Source organism: Pleurodeles waltl, chromosome 9 (genome assembly GCF_031143425.1).
Source record: "Pleurodeles waltl isolate 20211129_DDA chromosome 9, aPleWal1.hap1.20221129, whole genome shotgun sequence".
Classification (NCBI taxonomy): domain Eukaryota; kingdom Metazoa; phylum Chordata; class Amphibia; order Caudata; family Salamandridae; genus Pleurodeles; species Pleurodeles waltl.
This window is the reverse complement of record NC_090448.1, coordinates 75,654,514-75,682,248: the sequence shown is the minus strand read 5'-3', so window position 1 is coordinate 75,682,248 and position 27,735 is coordinate 75,654,514. Positions and strand designations below refer to the sequence as shown.

At 43.0% G+C, this 27,735-nt stretch overlaps 1 protein-coding gene across 1 annotated transcript in view; it reads left to right on the top strand.

Moving 5' to 3' along the window:
• The window catches only part of LOC138258582 (putative nuclease HARBI1), a 98,769-nt gene that overhangs the window by 18,662 nt on the left and 52,372 nt on the right, over window positions 1-27,735 (top strand). The window contains exon 2 of the mRNA XM_069205943.1: window positions 6,584-6,964. Coding sequence (XP_069062044.1) covers window positions 6,584-6,964 — 381 coding nt within the window. The remainder of the gene's footprint in view (window positions 1-6,583; window positions 6,965-27,735) is intronic.

Below are 27,735 nucleotides of genomic sequence, written 5' to 3'. Positions count from 1 at the left end.
GGGCCGATGGCCAAGGCGATAAGAAAACTGCCCCAAGGCGGAACAAACGTAAAGCATTTGCCAATGATAACAAAGGATTTCTGAAAGGCAAGCCCATGAAGGAGTGATAGTGATGGGCATGCAGTGGGCATGGTTTAAAGCCCACAGAGAGATTACAACAGGTCAGAGTGCTTGCGTGCTCAAACTAAAAATGGCTCCATTATATTGTGGTGCTCCTTCAGTCTACTGCGTTGATTACTGTTTTCTGCTTTTCGTTTGCTGATTGGGCTTGCCGCGCAAAGTATTTATCGAGTGCTGTAATATTCCCTGTTCCAAAGCTGTCTCTGGGAAATGACAGTGTAGAAGAGGAATCGACTTCACTTGTACCCAGAATTTATTGCACTTTTTCACCAGGGTTGTGGGGATTGCAACAAACATCAGAATTCACATATCTGCGCAAACAAGGATTTTGTGCAGCAATCCTACTTGAATGGCATTATAAATTGATTCAAAATGTTTACAATTGAAATGGAACAGCACACTAGAGCGGGTGGACTCAGCCTTACCCTGTTCCATGTAAAACCACACTCAAATTGGCTTGGAGTGCAGTAGTTCTGTTGCATACAAAAAGTGCTTGTTCTCTCCATTAAATAAAATAGGATAGTCAACAATAATATAGACAACAAAAAAGTTAAAATCTAAAAATAATTGATAAATTATTAGAAAATCCGTGTTAGATACATTCATATTCAACAATAACCACTTTTGAAAGATAGCAATGATGTCACTTTACATTTGTAGAGAAAAGTAGAGATTTGGGATTAAGAATAAAAGGGTGAGTTGGAAGAATTACAAACAAACAAGTGATCTGATAGTTCTCTACAGAACACATTTATCAAATACTATAGTTCCGACCAATTTGAAAATAAGTTCTCAAGAAAGAAAAACTATTCAGATGTGGCATAAAAAATAAGTTAGTAAGTTAGTTTCCTGTGCAAAATCAGTGGCTGATTTAGAATCTCGTGGACAGGGCACATTACTCTACAGTCTTGCTGAACATATAGCAGAGACTTCGAGTTTATTTAAAATTAAGCTTTAATGGAGAAATACCCCAGCCACACCAAGGGAAGCAACTTCTTCTTTTAAATGTAAACTATTCCAGAACTCATATGAATAAATATGAAGAAGAAACCAAGAAGAAAATACAACTAAAAATATACACATACTGATGCAAGTTACTACACCTTTGTGTTGTGTTTAGGGGTTGTGCAATGCAGTTGCTAGATCTTCGTGGCAGGTGTCAAATCACACAAACCTTCACTACTACTAGTTGGTTCATCCACAGATTATCTTGATAGAACTCTACTCACCCCTTCTGTGTATTTAGCCATTCCCCCTAAAATCCAAATTCTCCCTTCTTGAGCCTTAATAGCATTGTGAAAGAACTTCAGAACCTTCATAGGTGCAGTGAATTTATCACCCTATGGCCTTCTTACTGTTACAACACAGAAAGCACCTCTTTACTATTCTTTTAATCTGAACATCCATTCTCGGCCACCAGAAATCCATCTTCAACCTCTCTTAGGTTTTACAAATCCCAAAATGTCCCTCTTGTGCCAAATGAATTCATCTTTTCCATAGCACTACTGAAGGGATCACATTTGTGCTTCTGAAAAAAACAACCACTGTTTTCAGCTAGCTCTTCCCTCATCATCCAAAAGAGTCTCAACAATTTCCAGCCATCACCACCATGCTCCTTTCTGTTATGTATCATGGCTTCTAGTTTTAACAAAACCTGATCACTCTCTAATGTCCCTTTCCACTCCTCTTCTGATATAGCACCCTGCGTCACAACACAAATCTGCTTCAAAGCCCAACCTCCGTCTTCTGCCTTACCTTCACTTCCTGTAACTGGATCACTTTGAATTTGTTAAAGCCACACAGAACAGGTAATTCTACCTTCTCTGTAAATGAGTAATCATTTTGCAATCCACAAAGAGCTCTAGAGGCGATGGCTATGGTCACTTTTGACTCCTCTCCTGACTCATTAGCTTACATGACCACTGCCCCTAATCCTTCTGAACTGACATCAGTAGGTATTGCCACCTTATGCCCAGGTACAGAAGCTTCCAATTTAGGAATTGTGCTCAAGCAATCCTTGATGTCTTTAAACTCATCTTGACATTCTTTACCCACACAAACATCACCTTACTCTTCAAAAGAATCCTCATGTTGAAAGTCCTACTTGCCATATTGATAACAAATTTGATGTAAAATGTGGTCACATCTAAGAAACGGCATAGTTGTTCTTTACTCTAAGGTGAAGTCAACTTAATTATAGTGTCAATCAGCTCTTTTTAGGTACAGTCCCCTCACCTGTCACACAGCCACCTAAATAATCAATGTCTTTACACCTGAATCTGTATTCATGTGCCTTCACCCTTTAATTCAGACTCCCTGTACTATAACACCATCGTCACCCTTCATCATACTCATCAATATCACCTCTATAGACAAGTATGTCCTCCTGATAGAGGAATACCCCTGGAAGTGACCCCAACATGGACGACATGCCCCTTTGAAAAACCAAGACTGCAGACAATAATGAGAAGGGCATACATTTGAACCTGTAGGCATCCATGAGTGTGACAAAGGCAGTGAGATCCTTGGAATCCAGATGTAACCATGTTGCGTAGCTTCTCATTATCCTAATGAGACTACTTGGATTTGGGCATCAGAATTACTTTTATTGCGAGTGACTGAGTCTTATCCCGCCCCATGTCACACCTGTCGGCCCAATCCGGGTTTTGTTCTGCTAACTAGCAGTGCCTCATCTCCACCCAAGAGCGGGGATGAGTGGGCAACCAGGCGCATGACATAAATGATTCCTAAGGGAAATCGTGGTCACTCAGATCTAATCCGTTTCTCTCAGTTACATTAGTCTCACGTATGCAAGGACAATCTGAGCCAAAGTATAGTTCAATAAGGTTTTATTCAAGTAACTGCATCTTAGATAATAAGGCATGTATTGCAATAACTAGGACGATGAAGCACAATAAGATTAAGATTGTGACAAGGAAACTAAAACACAAAAATAACGCTACTATATTTTCACTAGAGTTTGTAGAGATAGTTCCTACCTAGTCTATGTTAGAGCACAGCATGTTAAGCTCTAATTCTGCCCTTTAGGTTCCCCCTGAGAAGTCATCTTTCCTCATACTTGAGCAAGAGGCCTGTAGTCTACATAAGCAGCTGCAGCAAAGCAATCAGAATACAGTCGTGGTCATCTGGCTGGAATCTAATCTCCCTCTAACGTACGTGGGTGAAAGTAGTGTTTTTATAATACATCTGCTAATGTTTCAAGAAAAGATCCCCACGTAAGAATGCGTATGTTTCTATGAACATTGGAGACAAAGAGAACCACTTCTGCCGGGAACCTATCTCACTGCACCCTTGAGAAAGCACTGAGTGAAAGAAATGTCTTGTTTAAGAACACAGTGCTGACCTAGATGAAGAACAGCTAGCTAGAGAAAATAAAACAAGACCACAAATGTGGCTTCTGTTAAAATAATATAACAAAGCTAAAATAAAACATATCTAGGGTAAAGTGCACGGCAGCAGGCCTAGTGTGCTAAAATAACATGTATAAATCTGTAGCTAAAATGGCTACGCAACACCCTCCCCTTGCCGGTTCAAAGGTGGCTGTGAGCCTAATTATATATGTAAAAGCTACTAATATTCATCCTAAGGCATATATATACATGGTAAGGTCAATATTACAAGTTAAAAAGACATTTGAGCATATATTAAAAGGACAATCTAAGATGTCAATTGCGGTGTCAAGAAAAAGCCGAATTTCAAAGTAAGAGTCATTTTTAAAATCGCCAAATGAATCCGGGATAATTGAAGACAGGAAATCTTCCACTTCGGCAGGTGGTAAAGTAGGAAGTTCATCGCCAAGGAAAACCAAGCAGCATTCATGTTCCAAAGCCTGAGCTCCAGCCGAGGAGGCAGCATTCCGTGATGTGCCCAACAGTGAGTTTTAAGCTGCATGATCCACAAATGACAACTCATAAACAGCTTCCGGTAGCAAACACACCATCAATGCGCATGTCTGGTAATGAGCCATCAGCGAGAACATCAACAGATCAGCGTCCAAAGAAAGCAAGGACTGTGTAGAAAGACAAACTTTCAGTGCAAATTCAAAAGGGCACCAGAGGCACCGAAACACGTGCTGCACGGTCTGCATGACAGAGACCAGTCACACTCCAATTGCTACAGGAGTGACGCTCCAAAGGACTGCATCATGTGTTCATGACACAGCTGTGCTGGTGGAAGCAATTTCAGTCCTCCTTGCTGTAATGGGACAGCCATTGCACAGAAAAAGTAGCAATAGCAAGATGACACCTATTGTAGCCAAAGTTATCAGAAATCCCCCGAAAATACTGGAGAATATTGATGGATGGCTGAAGGTATTAAGCAAAATATAGAGGAGAAGGTGTGAACGAAACCAGAACCAACAGCCTTAAATAAATTTGCGATTCCAGTAGTACTAGACGCATTAAATATCCATGCCACGAGTTCCTCAAAGTATCTTGGAAAGTTAGTATTTAAAAGGGACTGTATCTCTGCGGATGACCCCCCCAACCTGAAGCTCATAGGTCTCGCGTGCAGATGGAAGCGCCACATGTTTTTAAAACAATAAAGCCTTGAGTCTGCTCAACTTCTCAAAATTCACATTTGAAGTACCGATATGGGGCCAAATCTCAGCTACTTCCTTCTACTGTGTAGGAAGAAAAAGTACATTCCTGCAGCATGTAACAATTTTCGAGACCAAAACGACGTAAATTATTCTGGCTCACATCCCACAGCAGCTCTCACTATTAAGGAGCACATAGCTGCCATTCAAGAGCACCTGGAACACAGGTCTAATCAAGGGAACTGGGACTCTGTTTAGATAACAAGCCAAGTTTGCTGCCGAAGCGTTTTCACGGCCAGTGCAAGAACAACTGTTCACAAACCATAAAATGGCTGACAGAAGTCTCGCATTCACTACCGCTAAGAAAGACCTCTTTCATGCCAGTGAGACATTTGTACATGAAGGGTATCTCCCACACCTCATGGTTGTAAATATCTCCTAGGCCATCATATCACTGGAATGTGTTTTAAGCAGGATGTGAATTGAAATGTTGAAATAGGCAGATTGATGACCCCGTGTATTAACCACTCAGCAGATGGTATTTCAGCCTCCGTAAAAGGCAACTTTTCTAATTTCTCAATGTTTAACATGACATAAGTCACTTCTTTTTTAGCCATTAGTTGTTGTTGTCGCATTAAATTAAATGTGGAAAATATGTCCCTTATGCTGACGTTGTCAGGGAACGTGACCTGCCTTCAGTGTTTGTAGTGGTCAACGTAACTGCATAATGGATCTTAGTTGACTCTGTCCATGGTGTAAACAGGACATGTCGCTTTGTACTATATCTATTGCAGAAGAAACAATGGGCCAGATGTATGAAACTTTTTTGCACTTGCAAACGGTGCGAATCACAAAAATCGGCCGTTTGCGAGTGCAAAAACGTGGTCAGCGATGCATGAAAGGCATTCGCAGACCAAAAATAAGAAATCGCAAAAATTCTGATTTTTGTGTTGCGACCTGGTTTTGCGAGTCGCATTTTGCGATTCTGTATTTCCAGTAGGAAATTGTGAGGCGCAAATTGCGAGTCGCAATATCCAAGTCGCAAATAGATGCATGCAAAATACCACTAAGTGAAATCAGGTGGTAACCAGGTGCAACCTATATAAAGAGGCCCAGAATGCCTCAGACTCTTTTCCACAATGGCTGCACTCTACGTCATGGCAAGGAGGATAAGGATCTTGGCTGGTTTGAGGAGAGGGAGGAGGAGACAGGAGCTCATTTTCAGAGTGCGCATTACACTTTTTAACCTGACAGATGAGGAAACATATGAGAGGTATAGGTTGAACTCAGCCATGATACTTGATGTGATAGCTGAGCTACAACCCATACTGCAGCACAGAACACTAAGGACTCACAGCATACCCACCCATGTGCAGGTATTATGCTCCCTCCACCTACTCGCCTCGGGAGCTATCAAGGGGTCATAGCAGCAGCTGGAGGGGTCTCACAGAGTACCCTCTCTAGACATTTCAATGCATTCATCAACGCCATGCTGAGCAAACTACACCAGTACATCAGATTCCCCCACACCCCACAGGATATACAGCAGACAAAAATTTATTTTTACAAGATAGCACAGTTCTTAGGTGCCATAGATGGGACACATGTTGCAATCTGTCCACCATCAGCCACAGAGTATGTGTACCACAACCGGAAATACCAACATTCAATGAATATACAGGTGATTTGCAATGGTTCCTACATCATAACTGATCTCGTGGCCAGGTACCCAGGGAGCACACATGATTCGTACATCTTTCGCCATAGCGGCATTCACACACAACTGCTAGCTGGGGAGTTTGGAGAAGGATATCTACTAGGTATTGTCCCTCCATACAATGGCGCATTGATGGCGTGCTGATGTCAGATGGCTCAGTTACTCATCATACCCTCTGTCCCTTCCAGGAGAAAGTGCCTACGCAGTGCGCACCTGCATGATGACGCCCTACCTCAATCCTGCAACACCTGCTGAATGGAGATACAATGCAGCACACAGGGCGACCCGCAACATGGTGGAGCGCACCTTTGGACTGCTGAAGAGTCGCTTCCTGTGCCTCAACAGAAGTGGAGGGCCACTACAGTACAGCCCAAAGACCACATGTAGAATAGTGGCTGCTTGTGCAATCTTTCACAATATAGCTACCACCAGGGGCATACCTGCAGAAATATGTGAACCTGAATCTGATGAGGATGATGATCCCATACCACCCCTACAGCCAGCAGACAGGACCAGTGCAGCAGAGGGAAGGCAAAGGCGTGCTGACATCACATACAACCATTTCAGATGTAAGTATGAATAACACAAATGCACTGACAACTGTACCTGTAGTGAAATAAATTTATTACCTTAATGTCAGGTAATGTTCGTTCAACGAATAGCAAAAGTAATGATGTATAGAAGTTCAGAGTAATGCACTATTATGTCATAGTTAACACATTACCCCCCTGGCCGCTACAGTTATTTTTTGCGGCCACACACACCACTCGGGTGCCCAGTTACCTCACTGGCACCTCGATTGTCCGCCTCAATGGCAGTGCTGTGCCTGGCACTGCGCCGTCTGGTGTCCATTGCGGGTACAGCTAGACTGCTGAGGCTGGAAGTGTCCTCTGTGTCCCCCCAGTGCAAGCTCACTAGGTGTGGCTGACCTCTGTCCCATGATGTTATCGATCACATTAGTGATTTGTACCATCCCTGCTGCTGTGTGCTGCCTCCACCTGTGCAGCCACTGCACGTCGTGCAATCAGTGAGGTTGCAGTAGCCACCCTGTTGACAGAGCGACAGAAGCCCCCGAACATGTTCATGAATCTGCGCTCCTGTCTGCGGTGGCTCACCCTCTCAAGGTGCAGCTCCTGGCATAGTTCACGCACAGCACAAGTGAACTCTCTTGTGTCCTGTGATGCCTGCACCTGTCCCTCATGCAGCAGGTCTATATTAGCATTCAGGCACTCAAGCTGGCGATGCAGGCCCCCCATGTTGGTGTTATGTTGCTGCATATTTTTTTGTAAACCAAGGATCCTTTTGTTTTGTAGGCGCTGGTGCTGCAACATAGCAGCTTCCAGCACACCAAAGAAGGAGGGACCGTCACCTGCCTCATTCTGCTGTGCACCGGCATTTGTTGCCATCCTGCGGGGTGCTGTGGTCTGCTGACAGCTGGCCTCCTGCATCTGGGTGTGCCTGCCAGTTGGGGATGGTGTAATTGGCCCTTCCTGCTGCTCATCTGAGTCTTGGCTGAGCTCTGGCAGTGGCAGTGCCCTGGGTCTGCGTCAGACTGGCGCAATGGTGAGAGACCCACTTGTGTTAGAATCATAGGCTGGATGGGTGTCAGTCTCGCCTACGCTGGCTGATGCTGTGGCTGCTGGGCCTGGCCCACCTGCAACGACAATATGCAGCAATCAGTTATGTTTGAAGCAAGTAAGGGCACACAATGGTAATAAAGGTACAGGTACTTCTCTTCACTGTGTTGTGGGTGTTGTGTTCCTCTGGGTGTTGCTCTACTTAATTACATTGTACGTGCTGCTTTCAGCTCTGGGTTGTAGACTGCCACTACCATAATGCATTGTTGTGTTGCTTCTAAAATGTGGAATGGACTACTTCTCACAATGTTTTACATTACTTGCTAATTCCTAAGGAGCTTTTGTGCATACACATATGGGGTTACAATTCAATATTGCACTTACCTTGGCTGGTACTTGGTGTGCAGTAGGTGTCTATCTCTGTGACCCCAGTCACAGCTTCAGGGAGGAGTGTTAACTCCACTGGGTCCTCTAATGGGGTGGATGGTGCCTCTGTGGGTGGACTGCCTCCTGGGCCCCTGGCTTCCTGCAGTCTTCTTGCCACCCTCTCCTTCGCACGGGACCGCAGGTCATACTACCTCTTCTTAATCTCTTCGACCGAGCGCTGTGCCACTCCAATTGTGCAGATTTTGGATTGAATATCTGCCCAGAGTCTCCTTTTCTCACTCTCCGGCACCTGGAGTGAGCTTTTCCCAAAAAGGCGGTCATGGCTCCTTACCACCTCCTCTGTCAGCACCTCAAGCTCTTGCTCGCTGAATTTGAGCTTCCTCTTTCTCTCTTCCTTCTCCCTCCCTTCTCCTTTCCTTGGGCTGAGGTGTCCATCCTTGGGCTGAGGTGTCCATCCTTGCTCAGGTGTGCTGCCTCCTTCAGAGTGTTGCTCGGTGTGGCTGGGCTGCTCTCTCTGGATGTTGATGCTGGTGCTGGTTTGAAACTGCCTGGGATGACTCACTTCCTGCTTGTGATGTCATCAGGCTCCTCCAGGTGTGCTTTCTTGAAATTTCTCGCAATTTGCGATTTTCAATTACCAAATATCAATTTGCGAAAATGCAAATTGCAATTCGGTAAATGGGCCTCGCAAACCACACATAGCGATTTTTAAGAAATCGCTAATTCCGATTCGCCATTATGTTACATGGCCTATTGCGACTCGGAAATAGCGATTTCTTTAAAATCGCTATTTGCAATTCTCAAGGCCATTTCTTCATACATATGGCCCAATGCTGTTTAAGGTGTATATCCTGTCGGGAAGGGTATTAATCCCATTATCTACAACAGCTAATGCCTTCTGTAAATTTTTCTGATCTATTTGCCTTAACCGGGCAGCAGCTTCTTGCTGAGAAAGCTTTCTGTGTCGTTTTCTGGGGCCTAACAGGAAATCCTGTAAGTCAGTAATATTAGGCAGGAGTGAGGTGTTCTCTGACAGCATCTAGTGAGGAACTCTTCAACCATTGCTGGCATAGTTTCCTTACACTGTATGTTGTTACTATACCCGAATGTTTAGATGACACACAGCGAGCATCAGGCCTACTTGTTCTAAACCCCCCTGTGAAGTTTACAAAACATTTATGACACCCATTGGTATCTATTGGCCACAATAACCACCCACCAGGACGTGAAAGTGAAGCATTAAACGCGCCGTTTTGGACCCATTCATCGAGCTGATCTTCAGTTGTATTTATATACTTTTTCCATTTGTAAGATTTTGCAGGGACAGGAATACTGGGTGCATTCAAATCTTTATTTTTTGCTAAGCCTAAACAACTTGTCTGTTGTACGGTTTCATTTAAAAATATCATTTGAACAGGTATCAGGCATGCTCTAAATAAAACTTCCTTTCCCCTTATTTGCCAATTTTATGTTCTCCACACACTTTATGAAGTCAATCGACTTCAACCAATATTCATAGCCTTCTACAGCCAACCGGGAAACAAAGGAATTCGAATAAATACATTTTGTATCTGTAAACAATATATGTACACTTTCCATAAATGGCAATTTGAAATAATATGACTCAGCATTTTTAACATTGTGCACAGAAAAATATGCAACATTTTCAAAATATGTTTTAGAACTCCCTTGTGGTGGACTTGGCCAATGTTCCCATTGTGTGTAATTGAAAATAGTGTATGGGGTACTTGCTCTGTGAATGAAATGGTGCCCATAATAATTATAGCAAAACATGTCACCATAGTTTTCTTTGGATTGATAAACATCCTCACTTTCAAATACAGTGAAATACTGCAACTCAGTCATCATAGAATCAATTGGTTTCACATCCCAGTCATCAGAAAAAACTCCAGGTATTATTACATCGTTCATAGAAAGTTTAAACACATATGGTATTTGAAAAACCTCGTTGGGCTGTGTCTATCAAATGTGACTTTATCTCAAACAATCCAATCAGGAATTTGTATAGCAGAAATGTTCACGTAAGACAAGTCTCTGCGGTCTTTGTGAGAAGAAAAATGGGGTTTTAGGACCTCATCCACCAGTTCAACTGTTGATTGTTCAGGAAGGTAATAACCACGTATTAATAAATAGAAAGTAATAACAAATCCATTCCAAAGGAGGAACGCTTATAGAGTCAAGGAAAGCCACAGATAGTTCCATGGGAGAATACATTAATTTGTTTTAAGCCAATTTATCAGCTTACATGTTTTTGGTAATTTAGATGCAGAAGAGGCAAATGAGTTTGAAAAGGTGTCAGTAATGTCAGCAAAGTATCCAGAAGCAGTTCGTGCAAAAACTGGAGCCGTATTTGAAGGAGGAGAACTGGTAGCAGTCTCCAGCGGTGGTTCACTGTAAATTAAGCCATCCGTTTGTGTAGGGTCGAGTCAAATTGATCAGCAATTTCTGTGTTGCTTGTTGCAATAGATGTTAGTGGAACTAATGCAAGATCATTTTCCAAGCTCGGAGAGGTGTCAGCGTTGCTGCTCAAAACTTGTAGAGGAACATCATGACCAGTAGTTAGAGGGATTATGTACTAATGGTTGTTCCTCTTGGTCTGCTGTGCTCCGTGATCGGCCACATGGTGTAACTTGACATTGTCGATGGAGACAAAGCGGTTTTCTTTAGAGCCAGGCAGCAGTGGTAGAATAACAGTTCTGGTACCGTGTATTCCCAGGACTGGAACCGGTGCACAATAGGAAGGACCAAACTCATTTTTCCCAGCAACTTTTTCTTGTACTAAATCCCCAACCTTTGGAATCCAGATGGTAGGTGTTATTGGTACATCCTTAATTCCTAAGGAGGCAGCACTGGCAGAAGCGTTGTTGTCACAGAACTGCTGTAATTCCTGCAAGACAGTGACACGTTCATTTATGTGAAAGGGGGTATCTGCCGCCTCCACCCCAAGACCATTGAGCTCTGGAACATACATTTGAGTTCCAAACAGGCACTCGTATGAAGTACAACCCCCCAGGGACCTTCTAGGAAGATTATTAAGTGCTCTCTGCACTCCATACAGGTGATTAAGCCAACTACGATCTGTACCTAATACTCTGGCTGTTAAGGATTGCTTTAAATCTCAGTTTCATCGCTCCACAACACTATTTCCCTCGGGATGACATGGGGACAAGTAATGGAGTTGGACCCCTAATGAAGCAGTGGTGTCTCCCAATGCCCTTGAGGCGAAAGCAGAGCCCTGGTCCGAGTCAAAAGCCACAACTGCATATGTGCCGATAAAGACTTGCAATTATTAATAACAGTCCATGTGTCAGCCGAGCATTGTGGCCACACCCACAGAAATCTGGAGCAGGAGTCAACAGCAACTAATATGTATTTGTATGCACTGTCAGGAGTCAGGGGACCACAATGGTCCAAGTACACACATTGTAGTGGTTTGTTTGAAGGTAGGAGGGGTGTCTGCGGTGGGCATTTGGCGGTGGACCCCTTAACTTGTTGGCAGGTATCACAACAAAGCACATACTGCTTTGTCTGTTTGTATAGACCTGGCCACCAATAACGAGCCTGCAATAATGATAGTGTAGCCGCCACACCAGCATGGGCAGAGGCAACCCCTCATGTGCTGCTTTGATCAACTCTGGTCTTAGGTCTTTGTTGGGAATTACTTGAACTCCCACACCTGGTACTTTTACTTCTGGCCAAGGAAACCTTCCATCCAGTAGGAATATATATTGAGATATCATTTAGGTAGAGGTGGGCTGTCAGCCGAGGCTGGCAGGGCAGCCAGTATTTCATCATCCGATTTCGTTCTAGAATGAGTTACTGCAGTAACAGAAGCCATAGCTACTGCTGAATTGGCTTCTTCATCAGCCAGTGTATTCCCAGCAACGTGTATTCCAATGCAGTAGTGTCCAAGTGTATGTACAACATGGACATTTGGTAGCGTTTCCTTCAGATCCGCTACTTTCCCCCACAGAAGTCTGTGTTTGATGGTGTTACCTTTGGAATCTCTGAACCCATTCTGGCGCCAGTAATGCAGATATTAATTGAAGGACAAGATGTAGCAGACAATCAGTGTTAGCTGGTCAGGATCCATATGTTCCAGTGTCATCACCAGAGCCCTTAGCTCTGCTAGTTGTGCTGAGTGCCTATTACGGGTTGTGCTGAGCCATCGGTGTACATGACTCTTTGATATTGATCAATAGGCAATGTCTTTGCCGGAAGGAACTGGGTATTCTAGTTCACATTGCACAAACTCTTGAGTTTGTAACTATGGGTCAAAAATATAGTCAACATCAGTGGCTGTCAGAGACGTTCCCCATTGGATCCAATGTGGATGCAATGTTTTAGCGTTTGCAACGCTGGCTTTGGTAACAGCCTCAAGGGCTGGGACTGGAGATACAACAATAATGCGTTTCCCGTGGGCCAGTGGTCTTTCTTTAATGACAGCCGTCTGAACAGCAGTGAGAATTTTGTCAGTGGGAGCAAAACGTTGTTCTGCTGTTGAATACAAATGTGATTTGTATGCAGTCGGGTCTGTCTCACCCTCATTGAATGTTACATAGGTGAAACCAATGGTGCCAGCAATTACTCTGATGACCAGATGTTTTTTATTGTCCCTTGTGTGTAGGTTTGTTCTGCGAGCATGTCTTGTTGCAATGCTCTGAGAATGCGTGTGTGTTCGACTGCCCAGAATTTACTGGAAAAGTCAGGACGTATCAAGTCATATAAGAGTTTAATGCGTGATGCGTAATCTAGAATCTATGTTCTGCCAATATTTAGAAAACCCAGTAGGGATTGGAGTTTTTTAATGGTATTTAGAGGTTGTAACTGTGCACATTTTTCTAAGAATTGGGGTGCTAGGCTCTTTCCTTCACTTGATAATTTGTTTCCCAGAAACAGGACACTAAGGAAGGCTATTTTTGTTTTTTGAAGTTGAATGTATAGCCAAATTCTGTAAATCCCACAACAGTGGGCGCTACCAGTCTTAGATCTTGCAGTAACTCATCGTCCGTGAAGTAAATATCATCTACATAGGACAATACTTCAGGGTCAATGTCATGCAATATTGAAATCACACAAGCCGCTTTTCTGGGAGCCTAGTCCCACGTGCTATGTTTTGGAAGAAGAAGCCATTGGAAATATCCAATGTTGTTTTGTATTTTTTGCGTACTATGATGTTCATTTGTGCCGTGCTATGAGAGTTTTGTATAGCATTTGTGCATGTATGTCTGTAGTCTAAGACTATTCTGTATGAATGGTCCCGTATAGCTACAGGGAATAAAGGATTATTCATTGGTGAGATGCAAGGTTCCATTACACCCTGGTACTCTAGTTGTGTGAGGATTTCCCTCACGGATGCTTTAGCACCATGTTTTATTGGGTATTGGTGTTGAGGTTGGGGTTGATTTTTAATTGAATTACATGATAGGGGGAATCTTTATCCCACCCTATGTGGTTGCGATATAACGTGGGTGCCTGCGCCAATGTCCAATCAATGGCGTAGGATCCTGCGAGCTCATCAGGAACAAGAGGCGAAAAAGAAGTTTTAATAACCTCTTTCCCATATGGGCAAGTACAGACAAATTCAGGTGGCCAATCCCTTTCGGGCAGTAAAATATCATAAGCATTAACAACGTGGTCCCAAAAGATTGCGTCAATTGTGCGTTCAGTGTCTCCCTCTAACTGCATTGTTAATTTGTACACTGTATCAGGCATGGAGACACGCATGTCCGAAGTTTCAACTTGCAAGATGTCATCAGTTGCTTTCACCTCCAGATGCTCTTGAAGATTCCGGCAAACTATTGTGACCTCTGCTGCGCTGTCTAGCAGAGCTAGCGCCCACGTCTTGTTCTTCAATAGAGCCTTCTTCTTGAGTGGCATGACGAATCGCAACTGCTGCCACTTTTTTCTTTTTAAATTGGGTTTTGTGTTGGGAAAGTTTCTCTTCTTTTTTAACAGAAACCTCAGTTGGGCGTTGTCTCAGTTTCACGTACTCAGTTCTTCTCTCACTGCGTTTTTTCGGTGAGTCCTGAAAGGAACGAGATTGGCGTGCATCAGTATATTGATATCTGTCAGATGTTTTTATATTATCTCTATTTCCAAGGTTATATCTATTCTGTGGGGTCTCCGTATGCACAGATTCTCTCCTTTCTTTTTTAGTTGTTTGTTGTTTTTTATCCCAGCGTATTTTAGAACCCTCAAGTGCTTGCTTGGTAGGATCTTTATTAGATTTACCCTGAAACTCTGGTTTCGTAGGTCTGTCCCCCAGACTAACTCGACCAATACTAGAGTAGGTCTCTGTGATAAACTTTGGCAGCTCACGTTCTTGATCCTGTGGAGGAACGTCCGGGAGCTGCTCATGCACTGCTAGTGCAACTGCTTCCCCTTTATGGTTACCTAATATAATTGAAGATACAGTGGCAAAATTGCCCATGAGTTGCATCCCCAAGTCCAGGGCTGGGACAGCCCTATTCATCTTGAATTTGTTTTAACACTTCTGGAAGATTGGCAAATGTCCGTGTACATTGTGCAGTAGTATAGAGCGTGGCAAATACTGTGCCCTAAGTAATGCAGTTATCTAATGTGGTAACCATCCCAAATGGCAAGCACATAGTTAATATTTTATGCTTATCCTGGTGTCCCATATGGAGAAATACTGCTTTCAGTGCATTTATTTTTTGAGATAACCAAAACGGAATCTCTTCCCATTTGGCGGGTTCCTTACCCATAATTAAAAGTACATTCGCAGGATTAATACCTGGGGTTGCTGCATGTAGTTGCACGGGGTCAGCACATGCTGGGTTTGTATTTAATGTTTGCATTACAAACTGCACTAACCGTCTGTATATTTCCGTAAGCTCAGTATAAAAGCGGCGGACCTCAGCTATAGTCAAGGTTGCTGTATCAGGGTGCTGTGTATATGTTGCCAATAAAGTACAGGTAGGACCATCATTGCTTAGAGGACCTAACCTAACGTGTAGGATTGTATGTGGTAGGGCGCTATCAAGCCAATTATTATGGTCTGGATAAGATAGAGGTATTTCCAAAAATGCATATGCTCTATATTGTGCATTTATGTTTGCAGGTGTACAGTGGTGAAGTGTATTTGTGTTCCCATCAGCTGCTGGAAATGTGACCCAAGAATAGAAAATTTCTGTTCTGTATGCTGCATGAGCTTCAACAATAAATGTAACTGGACCCCACTGGGCTGTGAGGCCATGTGCCAATAAATGTGCAGTAAGGGGTGGTCGCATATTGATTGCAATTGCTAGCCGTTGCGGGTTCGCCATGGTGAATGGTAAATTTTGTTCAGAGTTAAGCACACCAAATGGGGATTATCCTTTTAGGGTTCAAGCTTCAACAACTTACTGCGTTGGTTAGGTACTCCCTACTTAGCTGAGGAGGAAAATCCTCAATACCACGGACGTCTCTGTAAATAGTAATGAGGTGTCTTTTCATGTAGCGAGACAGAGATACTCAGGAGGACCCGCAAATTAGTGCCTGACCAAATGTTGGCAGCCCATGTTGCATAGGTTCTCATTATCCTAATGAGACTACTTGGATTTGGGTGGCAGAATCACTTGTATTGCGGGGGACTGAGTCTTATCCCGCACCATGTGACACCTGTCGGCCTAATCTGGGTTTTGTTTGGGCTAACTAGCAGTGCCTCTTCTCCACCCAAGAGCGGGGATGATTGGGCAACCGGGTGCATGACATAAATGACTCCTCAGGGAAATCGTGGTCACTCAGATCTCATCCGTTTCTGTCAGTTACATTAGTCTCATGTATGCAAGGACAATCAGAGGCAGAGTATAGTTCAATAAGGTTTTATTGAAGTAACCACATCTTAGATAATAAGGCATGTATTGCAATAACTGTGACGATGAAGCACTATAAGATTAGAATTGTGACAAGGAGAGTAAAAGACAAAAATAACGCTACCAATAACGCTACCATATTGTCACTAGAGTTTGTAGAGATAGTTCCTACCTAGTCAATGTTAGTTAGAGCACAGCATGTTAAGCTCCAATTCTGCCCTTTAGGTTCCCCCTGGGAAGACATCATCCCTCATACCTGAGCAATAGGCCTGTAGTCTACATAAGCAGCTGCAGCAAAGCAATCAGCATACAGTTGGGGTCATCTGGCTGGAATTGCCTTCTAACGTATGTAGGTCAAAGTAGTGTTTTTATAATAAAACAGCTAATGTTCCAAAAAAAGATCCCCACGTAAGAATGTGTATGTTTCTATGAACATTGGAGACATAGCGTACCACTTTTGCCGGCAACCTATCTCACTGCAGCCTTGAGAAAGCACAGAGTGAAAGAAATATCTTGTTTAAGAATGCAGTGCTGACCTAGACGAAGAACAGCTAGATAGAGAAAATAAAACAAGACTGCAAATTTGGCTACTGTTCAAATAATGTAATGAGGCTAAAATCAAATGTATCAGGGTAAAGTGCACGGCAGCAGGCCTAGTGTGCTAAAATAACATGTATAAAACTATAGCTAAAATGGCTACACAACAACCATACCTGGTGGTAGGCTGATGAAAAATTCAGAGTGGAGAAGATCTTGGCCCCAGCTAAAGTGGCCATCATCTCTGAAACAGTGGGTAATAGGAATCTGTCTACCACTATGGCCTTATTTAAAACACTGAGATCTACACATACAAATATCTTCCAATTGGCCTTGTGAGCCATGCAAATAGGAGCAAGCCACTCATTTGCAACTACCGGATTAATCACCCCAGAGGTACACAATTTTACTAGCTTCAGTAGATCTTCATCCCATACTCTCATAGGCAATGTTCTCTCTTTTGAAACCACAGAAATCATTTCTTCCTTCAACCTGATCCAGGCTTTAAGGCATCCAAAGTTATTTCCCAAAAACGTAGGGAACTCGTTTTCAAATGTTATACATTCCTCCCCTGATTGCACCTGCACCTGGGGACAAGCATTACGATCCCGATATATTCCTAAATCTTTTTGTATAGGCCAACCGAATATGTCAAGCCCTTTGTATGAAACATAAATGTTTCCCATTGCATATCTGCCTTTGTACTCAAGGTCACCTTTGATGTAACCCATCATCTTTTAATGTTGGCCCCATAACCTCGTGGTTGAATAGTCTTTCAATTCAGGCACACTCCCCTACCTTACATCCTTTTGAATGTTTCTTCAGATGAAATGGTCAATTGTAAACATGAGTCAAATATTACTCCTACATCTGCCTTTCTAATCGTTTCTATTTCCTTGGGCTTTCCATAATCTTGCTTCCCCATCTGAAGTATAATCTCATCACATACTTCAGTAACAGCTTTGATATGCATCTTTTCAGTGTTGCCTCACCCACAACAAACTATGTTTATTGCATGTCGCTAATATGGCTGGACAATTTTTATTTTTGGCAGTGTGACCTACCTGGACACACCTAAAACACTGGCCTTTGAACTTGCCCTCAGACACTCTTGCAACTTATTTTTCCTTCTTTTATAGCATTAACCCATTCCTTACTGGACAGGAGTGGCTGGAACACCTTCTAACAACCATGAGGGGATGGGTGACAAAAGAACACGAGGGGAGAGTGCGGGATGAGGAAAGACAGTGAGCAAGGAGGTAGTGAGGCAAAGGAGATTGTGTCAGGAAGTACAGCATGGTGCTGCAGTGGCACCATGAAGGAGGAAGTGGCAGGAAAGTGTGCCACAGTGGTACTAGGTACCAGCACTTCTAGTGGGATCTCTAGCGGACAGCAGCTTGCACCTTCTCTTATGGCTCCTTTTAAGATGAGAGAGGGGTAAAAGGCAGGTGGTCTTGTACTGGCCACACAGCCTGACGCTGCGTACCACTATTGGTGCAGTTGCTGCTGCCTCCATTGTTATCAGGTCTGCCCTTGCTTGCCTCTACCACAAGCCTTCATCTTGTGTCATGCTATCATGCATTATCATCTCCATAACCCCTATGCTTTATCTTTATCCAGTTATCTTAGGTCAAGTGATAGCACCAAAGATACAGTTACAAAAGGAATAAAAATGGATCTGGATCCAACTGCAGCTGAATTCTTTCTAATACACTCTGAGAAAAAAGAGATACCTGAATACAGATCGGGGATAAAATCAGAAATAGTTAATCACCTAAAAGATGCCCAGAGCACAGATCTTATAACACTCGAGCACTTATCCACCCCAGCATTCTAGTAAACAACAGGGAACAAACAGTGGTAAACAAAATATCCAAATGTACCAACAGAGGAAGCAGCTGGTAATTTAAATAAGATCTTGCCAATAAAACCTTCCTCAACAACGAGTATAGATCAGATTACCCAGCCAAATATCAAGGAGGGTTTACTGAGGTTCATCTGTCAGTGGTAACAGAATGTGCAGGAGAAGCAGAAAGTGTGAATAGTGAGTTACCCAACAAAAATTGTGTACTTCAAATAGAGGATATCTTTGCACACTGGGGTCATGACCCACATTTAAATAGGTCAAAACTACTGTCTGTTTTTAAATCAACCCCAAAGCTTTCTAAAAATCCTCAAAAGGCATAAAATTGGTTGATCTCCTGCAAGAAGGTGAGCAATGTATGACCTGGCCACATGTCCCACTTTATTTTCGGTCCAGATCTGTAGTCAATGAGGTATTAGCATCTGTTGAGGATTTGAGATGTTCAGGTTACGATGTATACAAACTGTGGTGAAGGATGTGAAATGGGGTAACTCTCTAAATTGGAGACATGCTATTGAACAAAGATTAGGAAACGTTTCAGTTATTAACACTAGGGCCCTCATTCTGACCTTGGCGGGCGGCGGAGGCCGCCCGCCAAAGTCCCGCCGTCAGATTACCGTTCCGCGGTCGAAAGACCGCGGCGGTAATTCTGACTTTCCCGCTGGGCTGGCGGGCGGTCGCCTTCAGACCGCCCGCCAGCCCAGCGGGAAAGAGACTTCCACGATGAAGCCGGCTCGGAATCGAGCCGGCGGAGTGGAAGCTGTGCGACGGGTGCAGTTGCACCCGTCGCGTATTTCACTGTCTGCGCAGCAGACAGTGAAATACATGTAGGGGCCCTCTTACGGGGGCCCCTGCAATGCCCATGCCAGTGGCATGGGCACTGCAGGGGCCCCCAGGGGCCCCGCGACCCCCCCTACCGCCATCCGGATGGATCTGGATGGCGGTAGGTGGGGTCGGAATCCCCGCGGCGGTGCAGCAAGCTGCGCCGCCGTGGAGGATTCAATGGGGCGGCGGTACACTGGCGGGAGCCCGCCAGTGGTGCCGGTCCGACCGCGGCTTTACCGCCGCGGTCGGAATCCCCATTGGAGCACCGCCGGCCTGTGGGCGGTGCTCCCGCGGTCCTCCGCCCTGGCGGTCAAAGACCGCCAGGGTCAGAATGACCGCCTAGGTCTTCAAGTGAATGAATTATATTTGGCACCTTGAAGACAAATCTACACTAATGATAAAGAATGTGCCTCAATTAATCAAGAAGATTGGTTCTGGTTAGCAGCAGCAATAGATCTGGACCACCCAGTCTCAAAGCCTTTATTGTGCAGGCCCTGACAACACAAAATCTCATGGCCCATAGCAGGTCTGAAAAAACTGCAAATCTCTACTGTCACAGAAAGACATCACTATTCTGGTTTTGCAGGAAACATGGGAAACAGGGGAGGGTTTGAAGAATGATCATCTCCTTTAGTCTTCAAAAGGAGTAAAATACAAGTATGTTAGACTAGCAGGTGGGCTAATGCTTTTAGTTGTTTTCAGGAAACCATTGAGAAGCATGAGAATAATGCAAGAATTTGCAGACTTTCTTTCAGGATTAACATCTGAAACACCTTTTTAATAGATGTAGTATGATAAACAGTAGAACGGTAATAATAATTGTGGATGCATACTCCCCCAAAAAACTCCAAGACAAATTGTTTAGAGATCAAAAATATCTAGTAGAGAAAACTGGTGGCTGGCTGGAGGATGAGGACTGTTAAGAAGAAAGATCATTTACTATATAACTAGTATTCATAATATAATTATATCAGACAGAGATCAAGCTGCACACTTTATCTGACTTTATCTCCATGTTGTTGCTAAAGTGAATTACGGATGGACTCTAAGTTACAAATATATGTATATTGCATTTTATTCGAAATAACCTTGATATATTTATAGACGTTTGGTGCTTCCATGTTGGCTTAACTGTTAAAATGTGCGGAATGGAGATTTTAGAAGGAACTTTATTTAAACTAATTTGATGTATGGTATGATTTTTACAACAGGGGCTTTTCTGTTTTAATGGACAAATGAAACGGTATATAGAGTGTAGAGGGTGGGCAGACGCCCTGAGGCAGGTTATTTATGTGACCCAAAAGAATTAACTGAAATATTCTTTCGTTTCATCCCCTGTTTTGCAGAACTTATCTAAATTTGAAATTAGATCAACTCGTAACTTAAGTGTATAGCATTTTTAGATGTAAAACAATATTAATTCCTTTTATATTTTTGTAACTTTTTAATTGCGTGTGTTAATTTCAATGGTTGTTTAGCCAAGCTGGCAATATATCCAACAAATACATTTAAACTGAAACATTCCTGACCTTTCGAGTTTTTCTTGTTGTCCTTCTTGATTTCCTTCACACATGACAACATGTGTTCAAAATGCTTTGCTCCCACTAGACGTTCGTTCAAAGGAGGGCCATCCTTTAACCACGTTTCCTCTCTCACCCTTTCAATGTTACATGTGAGAAGGAACTGGTCTTTTGCGTAATCATTGCATAACCTTCCAAATGTGCACTGGTTGCTTGATTCTTGAGCGCTGAAATAAATTGCTCAATAGGTTCTCCCTCTGTGATCTCTTACCAAAATGGCATCACTCTAAAATTGTACTAGCCTTGGGATGATAGTGAGCATCTAATCTCTTAATGCAAACCTTTTATGCATTTAAACTTCAAGCTTTTTCCACCCTTAACTCAGGGAGATATTCTAGAACCTCCTGGCCTTCTGCTCGTAAACAACGTAGAAGTAAGGCCCGTTTTCTTTCCAGTCCCATGTTTTGACCACATACAACTGCAAAGGATAGGTGAAAGTATACAAATAATAACAGTAGAAGCCATAAATATTTTTGCCATCCAGAGGAACTCTGCCTTCCAAATTTTGAGAGGTACGCCGACCCCACAGACATCTATCTATTTTGGCAGGAACTGCAGTCCTCGCAGTTCCTGTTATTGTAGGAATAGTTTGAAGAAAGATACTGTCAGCCACGACGGCCGACATACTGTTCAAAAGTCTTTTGTTTTTCAAAAGCAAACTTCCAAGGTGGGAGTTTGTTTTTGAAAAATAAAAACATATTGGCTCCCACACCTTGGATGATTTCCACCAGGATGTGGGGGCATTTTAGTGTTGTTTTTGCTGTCGCTCACTGCCAGGTTTTCCTGGTGGCTGTGGACAGGAAAAAAAGGCATTACACTGTCCACCCTAAATAGAAAAGATGGTATAATGCCATTCCTCCAATGGCACCTACTATGTTGGGCCGGCAGAGGAAGTATTTCATTGAGAGAGTCAATGGGAGCTCTGTTGATGGAACACTTATGGTCAACCCATCTCAAAATGAGGCAGGAGGACCCAGATTTTGAGCAGGCAGAGTACCCCGTCTGCCATTCTCCTAATCAGGTCATTAGGACCTCATTTAGAAGTTGGCTGTAATTAGGCATCTGTCATAGATTTCTAATGCCTGTTCAGCCAACTTCTCAGTTTTGCTGCCTCATTTAGCAACCAGAGTGGCCCAGTTTGTAAAAACGCAGCCTGTGCTGGCTCTGACATTAGCAAACTCTGGCTGGCAGGACACGACAACCGGAGGGATTGACCTGTCCAGTGACATAACCATAATGTAATACAATCAAAATGTTTTGCCAGGAATGCTATTTTCAACTGAACTCTGCATAAGCACAAAATATAAAGGAATTGATTATGAGTGTGTTGGTGTCCGATGATCACACCTGATAAAATGTACCCCATGGTGTTCAGAATGCATCTGGTTTAATACCTATTATAGCTCACAACAAAGGAGGAACAACATGTACATTTTGGTGTTTAATACACAAAAATCCACATCAGTGTTTACCATGAAATCCTAGTAGATTCAATCTGCAAAAATGTAACAGACTATATCGCACCTGGAAATTACTTGGTGTGATAAACATCACACCACTTAAAGGCCAAGAATGTGCTTGGATCACAATTTACCTGGCACTGATTACCAAACTCAAAGACAACTAGCCTTGAAGAAGTTCGTGGCCCTAACACACTGAGTGAAACATGTCCCGCTGATTCTACTTCCTTATCTCAATCACTAATAAATTACACAGCATGTTGGACCTTATTGGAGTTACATGGAAACCTCAAACGGTATGATACCAGAGTAGCATGGCGAAAATATTGTATGGTAAAAATGTTAAGTCCAAATTAACCTTTACGAAATTATGGCCCCAATGGAGCTAATAATGGAAAATCTACACCCAACTGAGTGATAAGTTTTTAAACCCATATTTAAGTCATGATATTTATGTTAAGCAGTAATTTTGTTATTGATATTGTACTCATTCTACTCAACTGTAGGAGAGGTGGGCAACACCCAGAAGAACACCCAGATGAACCCTCTAATAACTTATGCCTCTATATGTACTCTTAAACAAAAGATCAGATTTAGTACAGTCATCTAAGTAAGCTAAAGATCGTTTTCTTGGCTTTATCGTGTACAGTTGCACCCCAATGTCATCACAGAATTGACACCCTTGAAATTAAACAAAACAAAATCACTGCTATGGCAATACAATAATAAAAGAGCGATTTATAGATTATAATATCCTATTTTAGCTAAAACCCATGCTAAGATGTTTCTTATGTTGGTTAAATCGCCTGGCAACATTGCCACCTGGACATTTCTCTCTGTACAGGCTACAAAAACTGAAAAATTACACTATGTTAACTATGGTACTACCAAGATTTTCCTGATATGCAGCCATTATTAAGAGCGTGTGAAACTTTAAATGATGAAACTTTGAGAAATCTTTTACTATTGCACAAAATTTAACAAATTGTGTGAGATGCACTTTGAGGTATTTCACGTGACAAAAGTCATACAATATATCTGCAAGTCGACTGGACCGACGCAAACACATCTTATGCATGATATTTTCAGCTCAAACAAGTCTGCTATTGAACACATTGTACAAAACTCTCTGAAATGTTGCTGTTCTGAATTTCCCAAGGCTAATGAAAAGTTCACACTGGCTTGACATCTCAAGGCACATGTTAGACCTGACAACATTAGGGTGGTCATCCTTCACTTTTTGCCTGCCTCCCTCCACTTTTCTGACACTGTTTTTGCTGTTTTTAGGACTCTGCGCACTTTACCACAAAAACCAGTGCTAAAGTGCATATGCTATCTCCCTTAAACATGGTAACATTGGTTCATTCCTAATTGGCATATTTGATTTACTTGTAAGTCCCTAGTAATGTGCACTACAGGTGTCCAGGGCCTGTAAATTAAATGCTACTATTGGGCATGCAGCACTGATTGTGCCACCCACATAAGTAGCCCCTTAACCATGTCTCAGGCCTGCCATTGCAAGACCTGTGTGTATAGTTTCACTGCCACTTCGACTTGGCATTTACAAGTACTTGCCAAGCCTTAAACTCCCCTTTTCTTTCCTACATATGTCACTCCTAAGAAAGGCCCTAGGTAACACATAGAGAGGGTGCTATGTAGATAAAAGGCTGGACATGTACATGTGTGTTTATAGGTCTTGGTAGTGCAAAATTCCTAAATTTATTTTCCACTACTGTGAGGCCTGCTCCTTTCGTAGGCTAGCATTGCGACTATTACTATTTTAGAAATGCCACTTTTAGGAAGTGAGCATTTCTCTGCACTTAATAACCATCTGTGCCTTACAGCCTGTCTCCAGTCAACGTCTGGGCTGGGCTGGTTGACAGCTTCCTTGTGCATTTCACCCAGACAACCACAACCACAGGACATTCAGTCACACCTGCACTCATCTTCATTCTGAATGGGTCTTACTGGGCTGGGAGGGTGGAGGGCCTGACACTTACATTTCAAAGTCTAGTGGCCTGCCCTCACACAATGGACTGCCAAAACACCTACTGGGACCCTGGCAGACAGAACTGTACTGAAGGGGGAACTTGTGCACTTCAGAACTACTCTTTGAAGTCCCTCCCACTTCAAGTTCATTTTTGGGTATGTAAACTGGACCTCTGACTCCACCAATTCAGACACCTCTTGACCTGAATCTGCATCATGTCAAGAGGAACTGCCTGGCTGCCCGAAGGACTCATCTGGACTGCTTTGCTGAGAAGGACTGATGCCCTGCTGTTTCCTTGCTGCCCTGCAGACCTCTGACTTTGCTGAAAAGTGCTCTCCAAGGCTTGGATTGAGCTTGCCTCCTGCTTTCTGAATGCTCAGGGTCGAAAATACTTAATCTCTTCAGGAAACTCCTTGTGCACCGAAAATGGATGCACAGCCTGCCAGAAACAATGCACAGCTTGCCTTGCGACTGAGAAATAGCTGCACAACTGAACCGGAACCGAAACCACGCAGCCCGGCTCCCGAGTGGAAATTCAATGCACCGCCTCCCTTGGGATGGAAAATTTGACGCATTGCCCTACCGGATCGACTCAATGCCTGTGACTTCTTCCAGCACATCCAGGATTTCCCAGCATCATCCCTGGGTGTCAAAAAGATCCCCGCATTGCAGTGAGGAACCAAGACTGTGCGCCGATAAATTACGCAAGCCCCTTGTAGCGTGGAAAGAAACAACACATTGTTTGTGCCACTGTGGAAAATCCGACGCACACCGTATTTTTCCACGTATCTCCTCCTCTGCAGTCTCCATGTGTGTTATTTTTTATGCAAATCAGGTACTTTGTGTAACCAAGAGACAACTTTTGCTTTCTAAGATTTAAGACTCCTTTAAAGCTTGCAAAAGTGATATTTCAACTTGTGCTTATTGAATCTTTGTTGTTTTTATCTTATTTTATTCAGATAAATAATATCTATTTCTCTAAACGTGTGTGGTGTGTGTATGATTTATTGCACAAATACTTTACACATTGCCTTCTAAGTTAAGCCTGATTGCCCAGTGCCAAACTACCAGAGGGTGGGCACAGGATAATTTGGATTGTGTGTGACTTACCCTGACTAGGATTGTGGTCCCTACATGGACAAGGGTGTATACCTCTGCCAATTAGAAACCCCATTTCTAACAGCACATCTGTTACATTCCCCACTATAGTCATTATATGCCAAATTACAGGGTCAAATGCCCAAATGTTGCCTATAATGCTCATGAACATCCATCATATACTTTGAGGCATCTATTGTATACCCAGGCAGAGATCCAAATGTCCAGACACAGCTTCAAATTTCCAGACACCTACCAAAATGTCCATGAACAGTCCACATGCATGTTTACAGTCCCAATTGCTCAGACTTAAAGCCAAATGCAGGTCAGTTTATATAACCAAATATAGCCTTCATGCACCTAGGTATAGCTTAAAGTGCTTGGCTAGAGCTTCAACTGCCCGAACTATCCTCAAAACTCTAGAAAACTTCAAAATTGCCCAGACACCATAAAAAATGCATAAGCACAGTCCCAGATGCCCAGCCACACCCCAAAGTGCCTAAGCACAGCCCAAATGCAAATAGACACTTTACTGAGCATAACTCGTCATCTGGCAGGGATACGTTCAAGTGTTCTATTATAGGCCCAAATTGCAGGGACAGCCAATCTGCAACACCTGAAGAGGGGCACTATCAGATGCACAGTCAGATAGGACTTACTTCAGTCGCCCAGTCTAACTTCCCCCACACAGTTATAATGACAGACGCCCAGTCCAACCCCCACTGGAGTGACATGGATTCATATGTCCAACAGAACATTTCCCTAAAGCGAGTGCGTCATCAAATGCACAGTATAGGATTATCTTTCATGTGCAGGCTGCCCATGTTCAAGTATGACATGAAGCACCCAAATAAAACTCCCTTTCCTGTTACAGCATGGTTTTTCAAATTGTGCTGAACAAAAAGGCAGATGTTTTGAAGCATAATTTAATTTTTTCTATGTATGCACACAACTACACTGTATTATTGCAGAGCAATAGGACTATATGTTGCATAGTAAAATAAATTAGCACTAAAACATGCATGTCCAAATTATCATGGGCAATGAAAATCTGTTTCATTGGTCTGCGAGCTGCTCTGCTATTGGGTGCTTGTGTGCTACATCCTAAATAAAACCTTGCCTGACAACCTTCCATCCACTCTTTAAAACACAATCGATAACTAATATCCTGTCCTTCCCTAGCGTAAATCCCATGCCAGGTGCCCTACCTCATCTTCTTTCCAAAACTCCACCATGCTTGGTGCCTTGCTCCTCACACTGTTCATAATGGACGCTATAATTGCCCTATATTCTTCCACAACAGTAGGTCCCAGATTTGGTTTCCTGTCCACCTCTCACAGCATGCCGGGTGCCCTGCTGCCCTCAAACACATACATTATAGCTGTTAAGCTGCCAAACCGTACAAAGCACACCCCTGAATTGCCTTCTGACCTCCTACACTCCAAACACATCAATTACAGCACCCTGTCCCACACCCATAAACTGAACTAGATTCTTCACTCACATCTGATAATGGGCAGCTTGATGGCTCTGTGCATGGTGTCCTGCCATTCCACATTCTTACACTGCATCACATCACTGTACCTCATATCACAAACCGACAAATCTCTCTAATTTCTAACGTATCTTATTGCACTGTATCATGGTGCATTGTTCAATTTGACACCTCAACACACACATTTCCCATTCATCCACACCTCTTGCCACATAACAATGCATCGCCACTCAACATATCACTTCATATCACCTAACAATAATAAATTAATCAACCACCACACAAACCAATCCAAAAGATTCTGTGAAGCCACACCACGCTGTATGAATCACCTCATACCCCAATGTTCAATGGCACCAAACGCATCAAACCTCCAAAAGTCACATCACATAATCACAACGAAAACTACTCACTACCACTAATTACAGACTACATCACCTCCCAGTGTACCACTTCAGACAACATTCTGTACCACTCCTAAGCCTTCACACAGCCCAAGCTACACTATTTATACTACATAATAGCACATAACTCCTTACAAAAACTCAACATGCCACACAATGCATCCACACAGTTTTTTAAAGCAATTACACTGACAAAATATTCCACATCATGCCCCCTGAAACGACCACTTTCCTTAAAATGTAAACAGTTCAATTCAACACACTCCAAATCTAAATCTCTAGCAC